Consider the following 16,555-nt stretch of genomic DNA (forward strand, 5'->3'; position numbering starts at 1 on the left):
TATGATATAGATCATAGCTTTCCAAGTTGGTCTGTCATTCACAGCATGCCTCAGTTGTGCTAGCTTCATTCCAGTGCTTTACAACACCTCCTCTATCCATCTGGTACTTGGTTTGCCTCTTCCTCTCTTTCTTTCCATTCTTGCAAGCATTGCCATTTTTTCTAGTGAGCCTTCTGTACACATTATATGACCAAAGTAAGATAGTTTATGTTTAGTGACTTGCTTCTAACGCATGGGCGGAGATACGGAGCGGGCATTCCCCCCCCCCCCCCAGCGTCAAAGGTGGAGTTGACTGATCTAATGTATATATGAATTGACATCATCATCATCTTGCCCCCCCCCAGCAATAATGACCGTGCCCCCCCCCCCCAGACCTCCAAGTCTATCTCCGCCTATGTTCTAGCAAATAGTCAGCCTTAACCTCTTTGATAACCTATTAGTCCTTTTAGCTGTCTATGGAATTCTAAGCATCCTCCTCCAGCACCAAAGTTCAAAGGAATCAATTATTTTTTTATCTGCTTTCCGTAGTGTTCAGCTCTCACATCCATACATTAAGACAGGGAAAACCAATGCATTTATAATCCTAATTTTTGTTTTCATTGAGACATCTTTGTCTTTCATTATTATATTAAGCTTTCTCATGGCTGTTTTACCCAGAGCTACTGGTCTTTTTATTTTTTCTGTGCATGTTCTTTCTTTTACAATTCTTGATTCTAGGAAATCAAATCTGTCCACAATCTCAAAACTTTCACCATCTAGTTGAAAACTCTGAATATCTGCTGTAGTCGTGATCTTTGTTTTTGGTATTTAAATAGAATCCAAGCTTCTCATTTTCTGTTTTTACTCTTGATATAATGTTCTTCAGGTCCTCTTCAGATTCTGCCATCAGGGTTGTTTCATCAGCTTATCTAAGGTTGTTGATGACTCTACCTCCAATGTTAACACCTGCTTCCAATTCCTCTAAATCTGATGGTCTCATTATATATTCTCCATACAGAGTAAATAAGCTTGGGGAAAGAATGCATCCTTGCCGAACTTCTTTTTCAATTCCAAACTGTGTATAATTAGGAACAATATATTGAGTGGTGATTGTTTTGAATGACCAAGTATGATCATGAATACAATGAAACTTTTGCAATCCAACCTGTAAATTATGTCACTGGCATTTATGGGCATTTACCATTAAATTGTTTTTATACTATTGCCAAGGTTTAGTTTTAACACTTTTTTTCAGGTATTTATGGACATACAAGTGTTTACCATTATGACACCGGTAGCATTTATGTATTTGGTGGCATTGAATTTGATGTAGAGAAAGTCATAATCAGTAACAATCTATATGCTTTCCAATATTCATCTGCTAAATGGTTTCGACTACCTGCTGATGTTCATGTAAATCCTCTCAATACAAGGGCAAGTATTTGTTATTGCACATATTTTCCAACTCTATATTTGATCATTTTTATATGATATTTTATCTGAAAAATCAGGATTTTTTTCCAATTGTATATGATGGTGTACCCAGATGTATTCACAAAGACCAATATCCATACATACATGATATGTACATGAGTACCATAGTTTTCTGATGATGAGCCACACTCTTATAAGATACATACTTAAAAAATATTTTGGAAGGACTTTTTACTATACAGGATGCATAGATGACAGGGCGTATGACATTCTACTGGCGAATCATTGATCATAGGGATCTTCCAATTAGAAAAAGCATCCAAATAATGTATAGTACTCAGATATGCCATTCATGTTTGAAGGAGTTTTATAGTTATTGAAATAAAAAAAATAACTTAATGGACACCCAGTGCCCAAAAACCCAATTAGAGAGTTGTTGCCCTGTCTCTCCTGATGGCAACAAAAACATTCTGCATTTCTAAGTGCAATATTTGCGGAGATATTTGAATTCGAAAATTGATGGAGAAATTTGAAAAAAAAAAAAGCTTATTAAATCCAAGTAGAACAGTTTCCTGCGTCTAGTGCTATTTTTTTTTTCCAATATTTTCTGTTTTTCGAATTTGATCATCTCAGTGAATATTGCACTTAGAAACATGGAATTTTCTTTTTGTTGGTCTCCAAAGAGGCAGGACAACAACACCCTAATTAGGTTTTTGGGCACAGGGTGTCCATATAAAAAGTTAAATTTTTTATTTTAATAACTACACAACCCCTTGCAACATGAATGACATATTTGAGTGCTACACGTTATTTTGATACTTTTTCTAATTGGAAGTATGCCTCTAGGATCAACAGTTGCCAGTAAAATGCCATACGCCCTGTTACTTATGCACTTTAAATAATATATACTGTTTCTAAAAGTCTGTTCCCTTTTTAGAGTTTAAACATTTTCTTGAATTTCTATAAAAATACTGGACGAATTGTTTTGAAATATCAGTAATATATACTCTATATCCATACTCACCATTTCAAATGGCAATTCAGTCATGAGTGTATTTAGGGGGCCATCAAAACATTAAATAAGAAAAAATATTTTTGATAACCCTGTACCAGAAATACTTTTGTGCATATTCATGAGAATGGCACGTATATTCATTGCATGATTTTTGCTTATAACTTCCAAGCTTTTCACTGTATTATTATTACGTATTAAAAAATATTTTCCAATATCATGCTATTTGAAATTTATTAGAAGATACACAGAAATTATAACAATATTTGTAATCCTAATAGTGTTACTCTTGTACTATGTGTTAAAATTATTTTTCATAATGATCTGCTTAAATGTCATCTGGTCTTGTCCGTCAATACTGCAAGTTTGAAATGTATATGATTTTTTTATTAGCCTCTACCAAGGTATTTTCACTCTGCTGTAATATCCAGGAATTATATGATCATCTTTGGTGGTAGAAGTAGTTTTAATGGAGAGGACATTTCTCCTGCTCCTTTTGCCTATGTTTTCTCATGCAATGTTTGGATTTCTCTCAGTGGGGAAGGTAATATTCTCAAGAAATGCATTCATTTCATCTCTGTAATATTTCACAATGTTTTTTGTTTTGTTTGAAATTTTTAATTGTAAATATTTTTTTTACTAATCTACACACGAGAAGTTACTAAATTTCAAAATACAAAAGAAATTTTTTCCCCCTGGAAATTAACCTGGTTTATGTAAGAAATAAGAAGAGAAAAAATTGTAGCATTGGTGAAACAATCGTGTAGATTGCTTTACAGATGGATTTAGATTTCTTATACGTCTGTATCTTGATCTGTATACAAGAGAAAAATATTTTCAAGAAATTTATCAATCTGTAGGCAAATATTTGACTTAACAAGCATGAAATATACTTGAAAAATCTCATATTTTGATGCACAAAAATTTGACTGTTTTTGAACAAGTCTAAGCTGATAGTGTTATCTGGCTGTGTTGTGTACTGCATTTGTCTACTCTTATTCTGCATTAAAAACGTTGTACTCCATTATTAATTGATTTTTTTATACCAACATTATAATTTTGAGGGTTTGGAATAAACTGATGGTATCCCCATTGTTTTATATGGGAAAAATTGATTCAAAATAAGAGACTGTTGTAGTTTGAGTAACTATCAGGAACAAATTAATCTTGTAAGTCTATATGCTATGCTTAAGGATGAACCTATAGTAAAAGGTTGAATCATGCTTTTTAAAAAAAAAAATTTCATTAATTTTTATGATCTATAAATATATGGTTAAATTTCTAGGAATGTCATCTCAAAGATTAAATTTCTTTTGGTTCCAGACATTGATTCGGTTGGTAAACCTCCTGATCGGTTTACAGCCAGCTCTGCAGCTATAGCAAATGGTGACACCTACTTGTTTGGTGGAGATACTGGGGAAATGAAAAAGTTGTCTTTGCCTGTGGATTTGTGCCAGTTATTTTCATCCAGTAAAGTTAGGTGTATTCTTCACACAGGTTGTGCTTTCTGTTCTGTGTATGAAAATAACAAGAATCAGACATTTTGCTATTCACAGATATACAGCATACCACCAAGGTAATATATTTTTTGTATGATCTTGTAGATTTTCAAATTATGTAAAATTTTTTATGCCATAGTAAGACAACAAATAGGTGCAATATCGACCAACATATAATGATGCATTAACCATATAGTATACAGCATACCCAACACAATACTTACAGAGTATGTCTCCTGAGACAAATTTACCTCATCACATGTTTTCAATTTTTTATAATGTTTTTGATGAGTGCTGGTTCATTTTTATGAACTTTTTCAGTATAATTTCTGATGCAAGAGATTATTTGATTTTTTTCCCCTATCTCATGCTTAGTTGTTACAATCCGAAAGGCTCCTCAGAAGTTGTACCAGCGGTATCATGTAATTCTGAATGGATTGAAAAAAGGGATTGCACTCAATACACTCGCTGCACCGATTGTGTTGCATCTTGGCCAGCATTTAGTGCTGCAAGACAAGTAAATATTTCTTTATTGTCTAGTTCCAATCATTATAATGCTCTTGGTGGTGTGTTCTGTCACCAAAGTTTAAAGTCTGTTTTTAAATCCCGAGATAAATATTAAAAACTCAATGAATAATTAAACCATCGTATTTGGTAAATGTGTTTCATCAAGTGATTCATTTTATACACATTTCTCTTTTTAAATAAATTAGGAACATGATTTAAATGTGTCTGCATATATTCATATAATAGATTATTTGTTTTAATTTTAGGTTTGCCACTGGTGTTCAAATTGCAAAGTTGGGCGATGTGCTTCGATACAAACATCATGTGAGAATGAAAATGATTGTAACATCTCTCACAAGGTTATCAACCAAACTTCAATATGTCCAATTAGAACTTGCTGGGCAACAGATTGTGATAAATGCCTGGCAATTGGAGGCTGTATATGGACCAGACAAGTACAGCGCTCAAGTAAGTTTGAAATCATTGCTCTGACCTAGCTGTTAGGGTAGAGTTGATCTCACATTTGAAAAAGTCTCTGCGTAGAGAGCAGGCAGACCTTCAACACAGAAATTCAGGCATCTTCTATTTTTTATTTGAAAGTATGTAAAACAGATGGCAGCAACACTAGATATGCATAACTCTGACAACGTAAATACTTTAAGGCTATACAATATCAGAACACGTTTCTGCATGTATAATTCTTTAGAAACTTCCCAGAGGAATTTTTATGAGGGACATGCATGGTTAAGTATCCTTTGGTACACATTTTGATTCTGATCTCAGAATCCTTCCAGCAAATTACAGTGAAGACAAGACTAACTGTTGTAGAGTACTGCCTAGAGACTAATTTGAGTAGAGGGTGGTTCGGGTATAATCCTCCTCCTTTGCCAAGGCTAAAGAAACAATCAAAAGCGAGCATTCCCAAGGGACGTATTTTTAAATACAGATATACATTATACTATTACTGTATAATGATATGAATATTTCTTACAACACATATTTTAATCAATGTAACTTATTTACAGGTGGCTTTGCTCACATGCTGCATCAAAAGCCCATTTACAACTGGGTGTGTGTCATGAAAGAAATTCAAGATGCACCACCTTTTCCAATAAAATCAATGCCACCACTCAAATGTCCAATGCCATGCCATGGATACAGAAATTGCACATCTTGCCTTCGCAGCAGTGGTGGAGAAGGTGGATGGCATCAGTGTGTTTGGAGTGAAATGACTGAAACCGTAAGTTAGTTCCTAAAATTAACTTCAGTTTAATTATTTAGAAATACATAATTGATAAAACCTATGAATTTAAATAATTCTCTGTACTTTGTTCTCAGTGCATGTCACCCAGCTTTGAATTACTAAGGTGTGAAGATGGTTCATGTGGTCCAGTGTTCATGAACAATTCTTCAATGTGTCCTATGCCATGTTGGAAGCACGAGCAAGCATCACACTGTCTTGCTCATTCTCACTGTGGATGGTGTGCTTTTGTTGGACCTCTTGTAGATGGTAGAGGTCTCTGCATGCGTGGTGGCATCATGGGTCCTACTGGTGGAATGTGTCGTGAAGGTCAAGTTCTCTTGCTTGGAGCTCCAGTCCCTCGTTAGTGATATTTTTTCTTGCCCATATACTCATTTTTTGTGTATAAGATGTTTAATAATTTATTGAACGTATTTAATATTTTCCATCATCTGTTTTTTTCCTAGCTTTGAAAATTTTAAAATTAATCCAGAAAAATTAGTTAATAAAAGTAAATAGTAGACTTAATAAAAATTCTAAAAGCCATTCTTCATTTCCAGAAACCAATCTCAAAGTGTCATCATTGTATGACTGATAACTTCCAACACTTGTTACACTTTAAGATAGAATTTATTATCATTCAAATCCTGTTAGGTTTTTTGCAAATTTTGATGAGTCAAGTATTGCTATTTATGTCTGTTCCACTCTGATATCAAGAGTTATTTTTTTAAAAAAGAAGATATTACATTATTAAATTTTCATGTATGCGTTTCAATTAGCAATAATTTCTCCATTCTAATGGTTTCTCTATTCTTCAGCTCATGTTGCTCAACTGTTTGCATCATCATGGGGACCACCAAAATGGGCTTACCTAACAAAACCCCCAGAAAATGAATGCAACAATGGACATCACACATGTGATGATAGGCATCAGGATTGTGTTGACACCTTTGATGGGTTTGAATGTCATTGCAAAGCAGGATATGAATCGAAGGGGTAAGCAAATTCGATTAGTGCAACTCAAACATTCTGTATGTTCTTTATCTTACTAAAAAAATTTTGAATTTTCTTGTGGAATCAAGTTTTTTACTTTTTTATCTAGTTGTACAAGTGATACAAATACAAAAGAAGGCATGAGTACACAAAATCCAGATCAGGAGGCTGAATCTATCCAATTATCTTTGAATTTCATCTGACTCACAAATTTATAAAATATTTCATTTTAAAATACACCATAGCACATGAACTTTTAAATTGTAAAACTGCATTAATAAGAAATAGTATTTGGTAAAATATGAAGATTGATTGAGTCTGAAGTTTGCACCGATCATAGCAAGTAATTTAATACTTATACAGCCCTCAAAAGTTATCATGAGGTAATATATATGTCCCACAAGTCAAAGTTTGTCCACCCATGAATATTGTGAAGGATATGTATAGAAGGAAAAAAAAGTCAAATAAATATGCTATCAATTTATATATCACAATGACAAAAAAATCATTGTCATATAGATTGTTTATCTATCAAGTCTGAATATATTGTCAATTCATACAGCTCTGTGATTTAGGTAGGATTTAGCAAAATTTTAAGTCTGCATGCATGTCTTTCTTGCTTGAATCATGTGCACGCACACTATTTTCAAGCTGTTGATAACTGAAGCTGCAGATAATGGCGCCCTATTTTGTGATAATTATAGATATATAAATAAATAGATATATATTATAAACTGTACATGTATAATAGTTTTCAAACTGCTTTGAAATGGTGAATATTTAAATTTCATGCCTAGCTACCTCTACCCAAAACTGTCTGAAAGTTCTTACTTTCAACAGGTCATGTATACATAATAAAACAATATAAATATTGATTTCTCGTCATTTAAGAATTTATTAGTCTTGACTCACAGTCATGCAAAAATTAACAAATTTCTGTGTTGATTCAAAAATTTATTTTTGTTATGTTTTACTCTGGTTTTGTGGTTTTTTTCTTCCTAAGTGCATAATCATAGTTAGACTTGCACATTTTTATTTCCATTTAATGATTTCTTGATTTTTCCAGTGATGGAACAGATGAGTGCAAACCAATCTGTAAACAGGGTTGTGTCAATGGTACATGCATTCGACCTGATGACTGCAAATGTAATTTTGGTTTCGTGGGGAAGAACTGTTCAATTGCATGCAAGTGCAATGGACATAGCCACTGCCCTGGTCCTGATGCTCTTGATTTATGTCCTGACTGTCAAAATAATACTCAAGTTAGTATACATATACAATAAGAAGTAGTATTGTTTTTCAGCACAAAAGCATTATTTTTTTTAAATATGATATAAGTTACAAACAATTTTTGTTTTTGAGTCTGTTCAGTGAATAAAGTTGGCAAGTTCTGATCTGTCTATAGCCTTAACTACCCATCTAAAAATCTGAAAGCTATGAACTTTTGGAACGTTTTAATAAAGGGATGGAAAAGGAATTGAGAGCAAAAAATCTGTGATGGCATTCACTACTAAAGGTTGTTTTCTATGATAATTTTTTTGTGAACAAGTGACTAAACTACTTTAGCTTCGTGGCAAGGCATTTAAACATCTCCAGCAGAACTACCGTATTTACTTGGGTATAGGACGAGGTTTTTATTCAATTTTCACTGCTTCAAAAAATTTGGTTATCTCATTTGCGCAAGTGAAGGATGCTACATTTTTTATTTTTTAAAAAAAGATCACATAAAGAAATTATACATGGACGACTGGCTAACTGCCAAAGATCATGAAATGATCATAATTGGCCCCATGAAACAGGCTCATGTGTCACAGCTTGCTTCATGGGTGTCAGTTGCAGGGAAGATAATACCTCTTGAGCCTGGGCAGAGATGTGGCATCAATGACTGAATCATTTGATCTAAAATATATGCTATATATGAATTGGAATCACTATCATCATAATACCCCCAGTCTTTAAACTCTATCTCCACCTAAGTTGATATCAAAGCCATTCAGGAAATGCTGCATTTCAAATGTACATAACGGATCAGAGGACGATGCTTTATTGAGTGAAGGGGGGAAAATAGGCAAGTTGTAGCAAAAAGCTTCGGAGGGAGAGTCCAAGTAGACGAAAGCTGATAGTGTTAAGAAAACATGGTTGCTTGCGGTTAATACATGCATTTTATGCAAATACAAAGACCATAACAGACAAAAACCGAATGAAGTGGCTGCAATGAGATGTCATAAAACATAACATATGGATGTCAAATATAACTAAAATAAAGCAACCCAAAATTATCACGAGATGCTTATCATGATTATGCTGTTATCAGTGAGTAAATAAAATAATAAATTGTATTAATAAATCTTAATTTTGATCCCTAAAATTATTAATTATCCTCATCCTGTATGCAAGTAATTACAGTATTTCCATTCTTTTTTTTCACTAAATACAAATACAACGCCACAACAGGCAAAATGCCCAAGGTGGCTGAGAAAAAGATGTCATATATTTCAAAAATACATCAACCCAATTAAAAATGCAATTACAGAAACAAGGAACAATATATATGTACATGATAAAATATACAATACCCATCAGAATACTTATGGTTGTCTTATTCTAAGTATGGATAGCTTCTCGATTTACCCCCACATGTTTATCATATTTCTTTTTAAACGTGTCAATTGTGTTACAATTTACTACCTCTGGGGGTAAGCTATTCCATTTATTCACAACCCTATTAGAGGAAAAGACACATTGGCATTAGAGGAAAGACACAACGCACCTCATATTGTCCCTTACCAATCGATACTGGTGTCTCCTTATAAAAGCAGTTGATTGATGGTGTACTAATAATTCATGGTCCATTCTATCCTTCCCACTGAAAATTTCGAACACTTCGATCATGTCTCCCGACACCTGCGTTCATCCAATGTAAACATATTCAAAAAATGAAGTCTCTTCATAACTCAAGCCTCGTGTGCCAATAAGGACACATGCAGCTCTTCTCTGCACCCCTTCAACCAAGTCAATGTCCCTCTGTAGGTATGGTCTCCAAAACCTTACAGCATAATCCAATCCAGGACGAACTAAGCCTCGGAAAGAGACTGATACTCGGGTTTACAAGAATGTGCCTTGCTAGGAAAACTCTGGTACAGAATCAGTGTTTGTAAAAGAGAGATTCTATGTTGATATATTCTGTCTTCAAAATTCTTCCCATCCTTTCATTAAGATATTCTCCATGATACATGCATACTCTCCTGATAGGTAATTAAACTCAGAACTCGCCAACTTTATTCATAGACACCCTGTACATCACCATTATAAAAAAGTTTTATTGCATATACATCAATACCCGGCACCAATTCAAAGCTACACTTTTCTGTGAAAAATACTGGCTGAAGTTCTCAAAATTTGTTGGTTCCCATTTTTCAATAACTTGATAGAGAAATCATTATTATTTTCAATTCACTCATTAGTAATCGTTTACATTTTTTTTTTTTTTATTTTCCAGGGGCCACATTGTCAAAAGTGCAGACCTTTGTATGTTGGTAATCCTGTCAATGGCGGCAAATGTACCCCTTGTCATGAATATTGTCATGGGCACAGTGGTATTTGTTTGAATGCTGACCTTCTGAACAGTAATGGAACTGTCATCCAGCTTTACAATCAAACATTTGTAATTATGTTTTCCTTGATATTTTATATCTCACTTATTCATCACAGAAAACACTGGTTAAATTTTCTTCTTTCTAAAATTTGAGCAATTTCTTCACCTTCAAAAGATGTATTCATATTATACATTAACATTACTTTTTTTTTTTTTGCTCATTTTAAATTTTTATTTTGTGAATGTACCAATTTATGAACTTGAAATTTTAAAGAAAATATTTTGCACCTCTATAGTACTTTTTTTAACCACTATAGAAGAAATCATGTAGTATTGTACAACATTTTTTTTTCTTTTTATGTGGCATTTAAATCTGCTTGAATGAAATGTTTTTTTCAGATGAATGACATAATTGAACGTCTTACTGAAGGTGCATTCAACGATGCTATCTGCTTAGATTGTCAAAACAATACAGAAGGCAAGAAATGTGATCAGTGTGTCTCTGGCTATTTTAAAGCAGGAGAGGCATTTGAGGATGGATGCCGACCGTATGTATAGCTATGCCATTTACATCTTATATTTTTTTTTCATCAGCAAATTCTTTATATTTGGTATTTTCATTATGAGGAAATCTGTGTTTTTGTTCTTTTCCAAAATTTATTTATTGATTTTTTTTTCTCCTCACTTGAAATAAGAAATTTAAAAAAAAAATTTATCAGAATTTTAATTTTATTTAAATTGAATTTCATTTTAATTAGCAAAAAATAATTATATTCAGTTTCTTTCACTCACTCATCTCTGCCAACTTAAAATATAATGGCTGTTTATGTTAAGCATCTGCCTAAAATAGCAATTCAACATAATTTGTATGAAGCAATGCTCTCTAAATTCATTCAAATAAAAAATATATATAAAAAACCAAATTAAGGAAAGTAAATACCATAGCTTTAAATTTAATGAGTTCAATCTCACCAGTAAATTAAAATGTTTGTAAATAGAGGATCTTTGAATCAAGGTTTCACGCTTTATGCAACTGTCATGCTGTTTGTAATTGATAAATTCAAAAAATTTTTACAAATTACTATTAAAGGGTTTTTCTATATCTCTTGGGAGTACTTTTTTGTTATGATAATATGAATCATCTGAATCGCACTTTATTTTCTCAGTTGTGAATGCCATGGCCATGGAGATACATGTAACCCATTCAATGGAGAGGGATGTAACTGTCAGAATAACACAGAGAATGATCGGCAATGCAGTCAGAAAAATTCTAAGAATGTTATCACTCCTTGTTGGCAACTTCAGGTAATAATTTTCTTTTCTATGTTTTGTAAAAAAATTATTCTTGTTGATTTTAAGCCAACTTTATTTTAATGTATCATGACATATAAGAGTTTTATTTTATTTATTGATTTTGACAGTTGAGAGTGGAACACTTCATGACCAAACAATTATTTTATTAATGTATGAAAAATTCTGAAACAATGTTTCAAAACCAAGGGAAGAGGATTTCTGGATATTATGCTGAGGTGAACTCAGAAGGAAAAATCTATCAGTCTTCACTGTGGTTTGATTCTCAGTGGAGACTGATGTGACTATGTCCACTTACATCCGTATTCACCACCATAGTTTAACTGCAATCGCAGGTTAAAGGATTAGAGATTGATACCGATCGGTTAAATTCTGGATTTTAACCAATCCGTGTCTATCTCTAATCCTTTAATTCACGGTTGCAGTTAAACTGTCTGTGAATACAGCCGTAAGAGCATCAAAGAGTTACTATTCGCCCAATGATAAATAGATCTGTTACAGCACTTTAATGTTAGCTGAAAGACCTGCCAAGTTAATATTCACCCAACGATAAATAGATCTGTAACAGATCTATTATTGCCACTCACAAGCAGTGATGCCTTTTTTTTTCTTTTGGAAATTTTGAATTCATGAAAGTGTTATACAAAAGCTTTTCAATTCAATTTAAATATTACATTTCTGATATTCTTGTTTTTAAATTTGCAGATTTAAAAACAAGAATTTTAAAACAAGATATATTAGCTTATGTGGATTTGTCATGTTTCCTTCTCAAAATTTCATACATTTTCCAGTGCTCTAAGTGCAAAGAGTATTTTCTGGGAGCACCTGTCCATGGACATCAATGCTATCGCCACATGTTTCTTGATAAAGATTATTGCTTCGATCCAAATACTCATGGTATGATTTTTTTGCTCAATTTCACATATCCTTCGTTTTATTTTCAACATGAAGATGATCACAAAGCATAAAATAGTTATAATCATGCTGAATGCATCTCTAGGAGAAGGGACTCTTTTTTTTAAAGGATAGAAGATCTGTGATTAGCATGGTTGATTGGACTGAAGGTACGTATCACAGCATCCTCGGATTAAGTTAAGAAAGAAGTAAAACTGTAGGAAGCTTGGGTTGGAGCTGTGAACAGAACATTCATCTCCAACTAAATCAGTGATTTCTAACTAAACCAGTAACTGACCAGAAGCCAGACCGATCTTCAGAGGGAAACTAAAATATTCAATCATACACTTTGCTCACAATTTGAAATATGGATGGCAGTACTAAAGATTCACACCCAACACTAGATACACATTCAACGCTCAGCCTGTTAAATATTTATTTATGTATACACACATTTGTGAATGGTAATTTAAGCACTTATATTACAAAGGGGAAATGTGGGGAAAAACCACAAAAGAAACAAAAAATGAATAAAATAAGCAAGTGAATGGGTATGTATGAAAGAAATGGAAAAAAATTACAAACTACACAAGTAAAATCAAATATCTTCTAAAACTATTAAAAAGGGGTGTATATATTAAAAAAAGCATAGCATATATTTGAGATGTGGAGACAGACCGATTTCTTAAAGCAGCCTTGAACTGATAGATTGTGGGCTTCGTCACAATCTCACCAGATAATGAGTTCTACATGCAAGCTGTGCGATTGAAAAAATTATAATACCTCATATTATTTCGACAAAATGGAATTTTGAATGTAAATTCATGGGCTCTCATTGTTGAGTTGATGTAAGTAATGGGGAGCAACTGCTATGAATGTTAGTCCTCTCAGTATTTTGTAGAGCAATATTAGATCAAAGAAGTGTCAGTGCCTTTCAAGTGAATATTGATTCAGATATTCCCCATTCTTTCTCTACAGGGTTTTTCACAGAGACCTGGTAGGTTTTTACATATTCTTGGTATATACACACACATATCTCACTCGGTAGGAAACTGTTCATAGCAATAGATTGAGTTGAGCTCGGTTTGATAGAAAAGAGGAAAAGTTGCAGAGAGAGAGCGAGCTACTTGTGGAAGGGTGGGTTAAGATGGAAATCTTTGGTCACTTATAATTTCTCCCTTTGTGAGTTTAGCTCTATCAGCTATATGAATTTGGCTATTGCTCAGCATACTTCTTCAGATTCATATTGCTTTTGTCTCTATTTGTTGTCATTGTCACTTCTGAAAGGTTTTACCTCCATAAATATAAATTGCATTTGAATTTCTGTGAATAACTATGGCCATGCAACACCTCGGGAAGCCTTGAGATTGTTTGGAGGTAAAACAAGATATTTATGGGATAAAAAGAAAATACAGATTGGGTTAAAATTATATTGAAAGCAGTGCAAGTGTGCTGCAATTATTAGCTTGTCTGCTCTATTGCACTTTAGGGTTGCAATCTAAATACCTTGAGATTAGAAGATATGGCAATGTACTTGAAATATATATCTTCCCCCTTAGGGGCCATTCACATAAGCAGGTTTTCAGCCATTTCTGCCCCCCCCTTTTGTCAGCAAAACACTGATTCCCCCTCAGCAAAATTTCGTCAGCAGCTTAGAATATTTCATATCTTCAAAAAAGGGGTGGTTAATGAGGTAAGCAACCTTCAAACCCCCCTTGTCATCAAAAGTCAGCAAATTCGAAACTCCTCCCCCTTGGATGGTGACATAATACTTGAATGACCCCTTATCCCAGAAACCAGAAACATGAATGTGCAAATTTCAAGAACTTGGTTGAATGTGTACTCTACCCATGTTACTCTATGGAAGTTGTTGTTCTGAAACGTTTTGTAGAACTTGTTTCAATAGGGGATACACATTTGGGTTTCTGGCAAAACTTAGCAAAATAAGTGATCAAACCAGCTGATAAACCCAAAAGTGAAAATTTGCACATTCATGTCTGTGGCATAAGGGGGAACTATATGTAAATATAACAATATACAGGGTGCATAGCAAATGGGGTATGGCATTTTATTGGAGAACTGTTGATCCTCGGGGTATACTTCCAATCAGAAAAGTTTCCAAATAACTTGTATTACTCAGATGTGTCATTCATGTTACAAGGGGTTGTATAGTTATTAAAATAAAAGAAAAATAACTTTTTATACAGTTCCTGTGTGTCGTAAAACGCAGTTAAAAAGTTATCTTATCTCTCCTGATGCCAAAAAAAATTCCATATTTCTAAGTGCAATATTCACTGAGATATTCAATTGAAAAATGAAGTTTGGGGGGGGGGGAAAGAGTGTTAAATGCAGGTAATGTTTTCTCCAACAAAAAAAAAGCACAAGTATTGTACAGTTAATGATCATTGTAACGACCATTCCATTATAATCAATCCCAAATGTATTTTTTTTACTAACAACTATCCTATACGGTTTCTTTTCAATATAATGTGTTTTTTCAATGGAATGATAAGGCTCGTTATAACAAGCGCAGACTGTATTCAATTAATTTCTTTTCCTTCAAAAATAACATTTGTTTTATTCTCAGATGAATGCACTCGTACTCCAAGCCCATTGTCACAGGGACGCACAGTTTATTTTGCTGTTCAACCAAGGTACATGAACGTCGACATAAGAATAGTCGTAGATGTAACCGAAGGTGCAATAGACTTTTTGTTGTCACCCAGAGAAGACACTTTCATTGTGGAAGTTAACAAAACCACTGGAGTTCATTACGTTTCTGTCGATAAAAAGTATGGTGAAGATCTGAGGACACAATTTGAATTTGTGTACTATGGTAGCCCCGGAGGAAGCAAAGTGAAAAAACGGGATCTGGCAACTGAAGAATCTCTGCGTGAAAATCCCAACTCTACAGAATCTCATTCTTCATCATCGTTGTACATGAGGGAAGCCAATGCAAAAGATCTCACAACATATATAACCGTTAAAAAGAAGCATGAGTTTTTGGTCATTCGTAATCTTAAAAATAGGTTGGTCATAACTGTTCCCCAAGAAGTGCATGATCTACGCAGCACAAGGTTCTATATGATTTTACGAGGAGTCGGTAGCAAGCAGTTGTTTACAGCTTATGGCAATCTTTTCTTCAGACAAGACCAAACCAGAATAGACTTATTTGTGTTTTTCTCAGTCTTCTTTTCATGTTTCTTCTTATTTCTTGCCGGATGCGTTGTCGTCTGGAAAGTGAAGCAGGCTTTCGATGTTCGAAGGGCTCGTCGGTTACACGCAGCTGAAATGAAACACATGGCAAGTAGACCCTTCGCCCATATCATAACAGTAGTCGATGGTGATTATGAGGACTATGATTTTCCTTTTTACTCACCCACAAACTGTCGGAAAAAGACAAAAAACAAAGCATATGGTAGAGACTCTCCAAAAATTAACGAGGAGCGCTTCAGTCTTCGTCCAATTGCTGTTGAACCACTCGCTAATAACAATGCAGCAGTGGCAACTATACTCGTCCAGCTTCCAGGTGGAGCTCAATCCGTTGTTAAGATGACTCTTGCCTCCGCATTGATTACAGCCCGGAGCTCCCATTACTATGCTGGCTGTGGAATTAGGGCTGCCATGAGGAGGAGAACAAGTCATGTCAATGTTTGAGTCCATTTTTTTAACCCACCTTCAATGTCTCATTCTTTCTCCCCCTCCCATCTCTCTTCCTTCCAAAGAGTTTATGCCATTTTGTTCTGTAAATAAATAAATATATCTGCCTTGTTAAGTTTGTACAGATGATACCACACGTATGTGATTATTTTATTTAAGTCCTGTAAATTGAGAGAAAAGTAAAAAACAATGAAAGTTTACAACTTGAATGGTGCTTAAGAGTTATTTTATCTGTTATTTATCATTATAAATATCTGTGTACTATGGAAAGTGTAGTGAAACTTCACACACACAATAGCTTGACTTCACAAAGGGTTCAAGAAAGTAGTCAACTTTAGCATGGCAGTAAGCAGGATTCATTAAGGCAAACATAATTTCACTGTAAAAGTTCATTTCATAATTGTTTATTTTCCTAAAATTAGTCGATCCCT

General features: G+C 33.9%; 1 protein-coding gene across 1 annotated transcript in view; it reads left to right on the top strand.

Moving 5' to 3' along the window:
• Megf8 (multiple EGF like domains 8) overlaps positions 1 to 16,333 on the top strand; it is a 57,904-nt gene extending 41,571 nt beyond the window's left edge. The window contains exons 23-36 of the mRNA XM_089251246.1: positions 1,235 to 1,413; positions 2,819 to 2,969; positions 3,749 to 4,001; positions 4,300 to 4,441; positions 4,698 to 4,899; positions 5,457 to 5,671; positions 5,770 to 6,034; positions 6,490 to 6,667; positions 7,731 to 7,926; positions 10,164 to 10,328; positions 10,659 to 10,807; positions 11,426 to 11,564; positions 12,362 to 12,467; positions 15,052 to 16,333. Coding sequence (XP_089107372.1) covers positions 1,235 to 1,413; positions 2,819 to 2,969; positions 3,749 to 4,001; positions 4,300 to 4,441; positions 4,698 to 4,899; positions 5,457 to 5,671; positions 5,770 to 6,034; positions 6,490 to 6,667; positions 7,731 to 7,926; positions 10,164 to 10,328; positions 10,659 to 10,807; positions 11,426 to 11,564; positions 12,362 to 12,467; positions 15,052 to 16,121 — 3,410 coding nt within the window. The 3' untranslated portion in view covers positions 16,122 to 16,333. The remainder of the gene's footprint in view (positions 1 to 1,234; positions 1,414 to 2,818; positions 2,970 to 3,748; positions 4,002 to 4,299; positions 4,442 to 4,697; positions 4,900 to 5,456; positions 5,672 to 5,769; positions 6,035 to 6,489; positions 6,668 to 7,730; positions 7,927 to 10,163; positions 10,329 to 10,658; positions 10,808 to 11,425; positions 11,565 to 12,361; positions 12,468 to 15,051) is intronic.
• Positions 16,334 to 16,555: the final 222 nt, after the last annotated feature.

Source organism: Pholcus phalangioides, unplaced genomic scaffold (genome assembly GCF_987345545.1).
Source record: "Pholcus phalangioides strain wild (caught in Gottingen) unplaced genomic scaffold, Ppha-v1.0 ptg000024l_1, whole genome shotgun sequence".
NCBI classification, from domain to species: Eukaryota; Metazoa; Arthropoda; class Arachnida; order Araneae; family Pholcidae; genus Pholcus; species Pholcus phalangioides.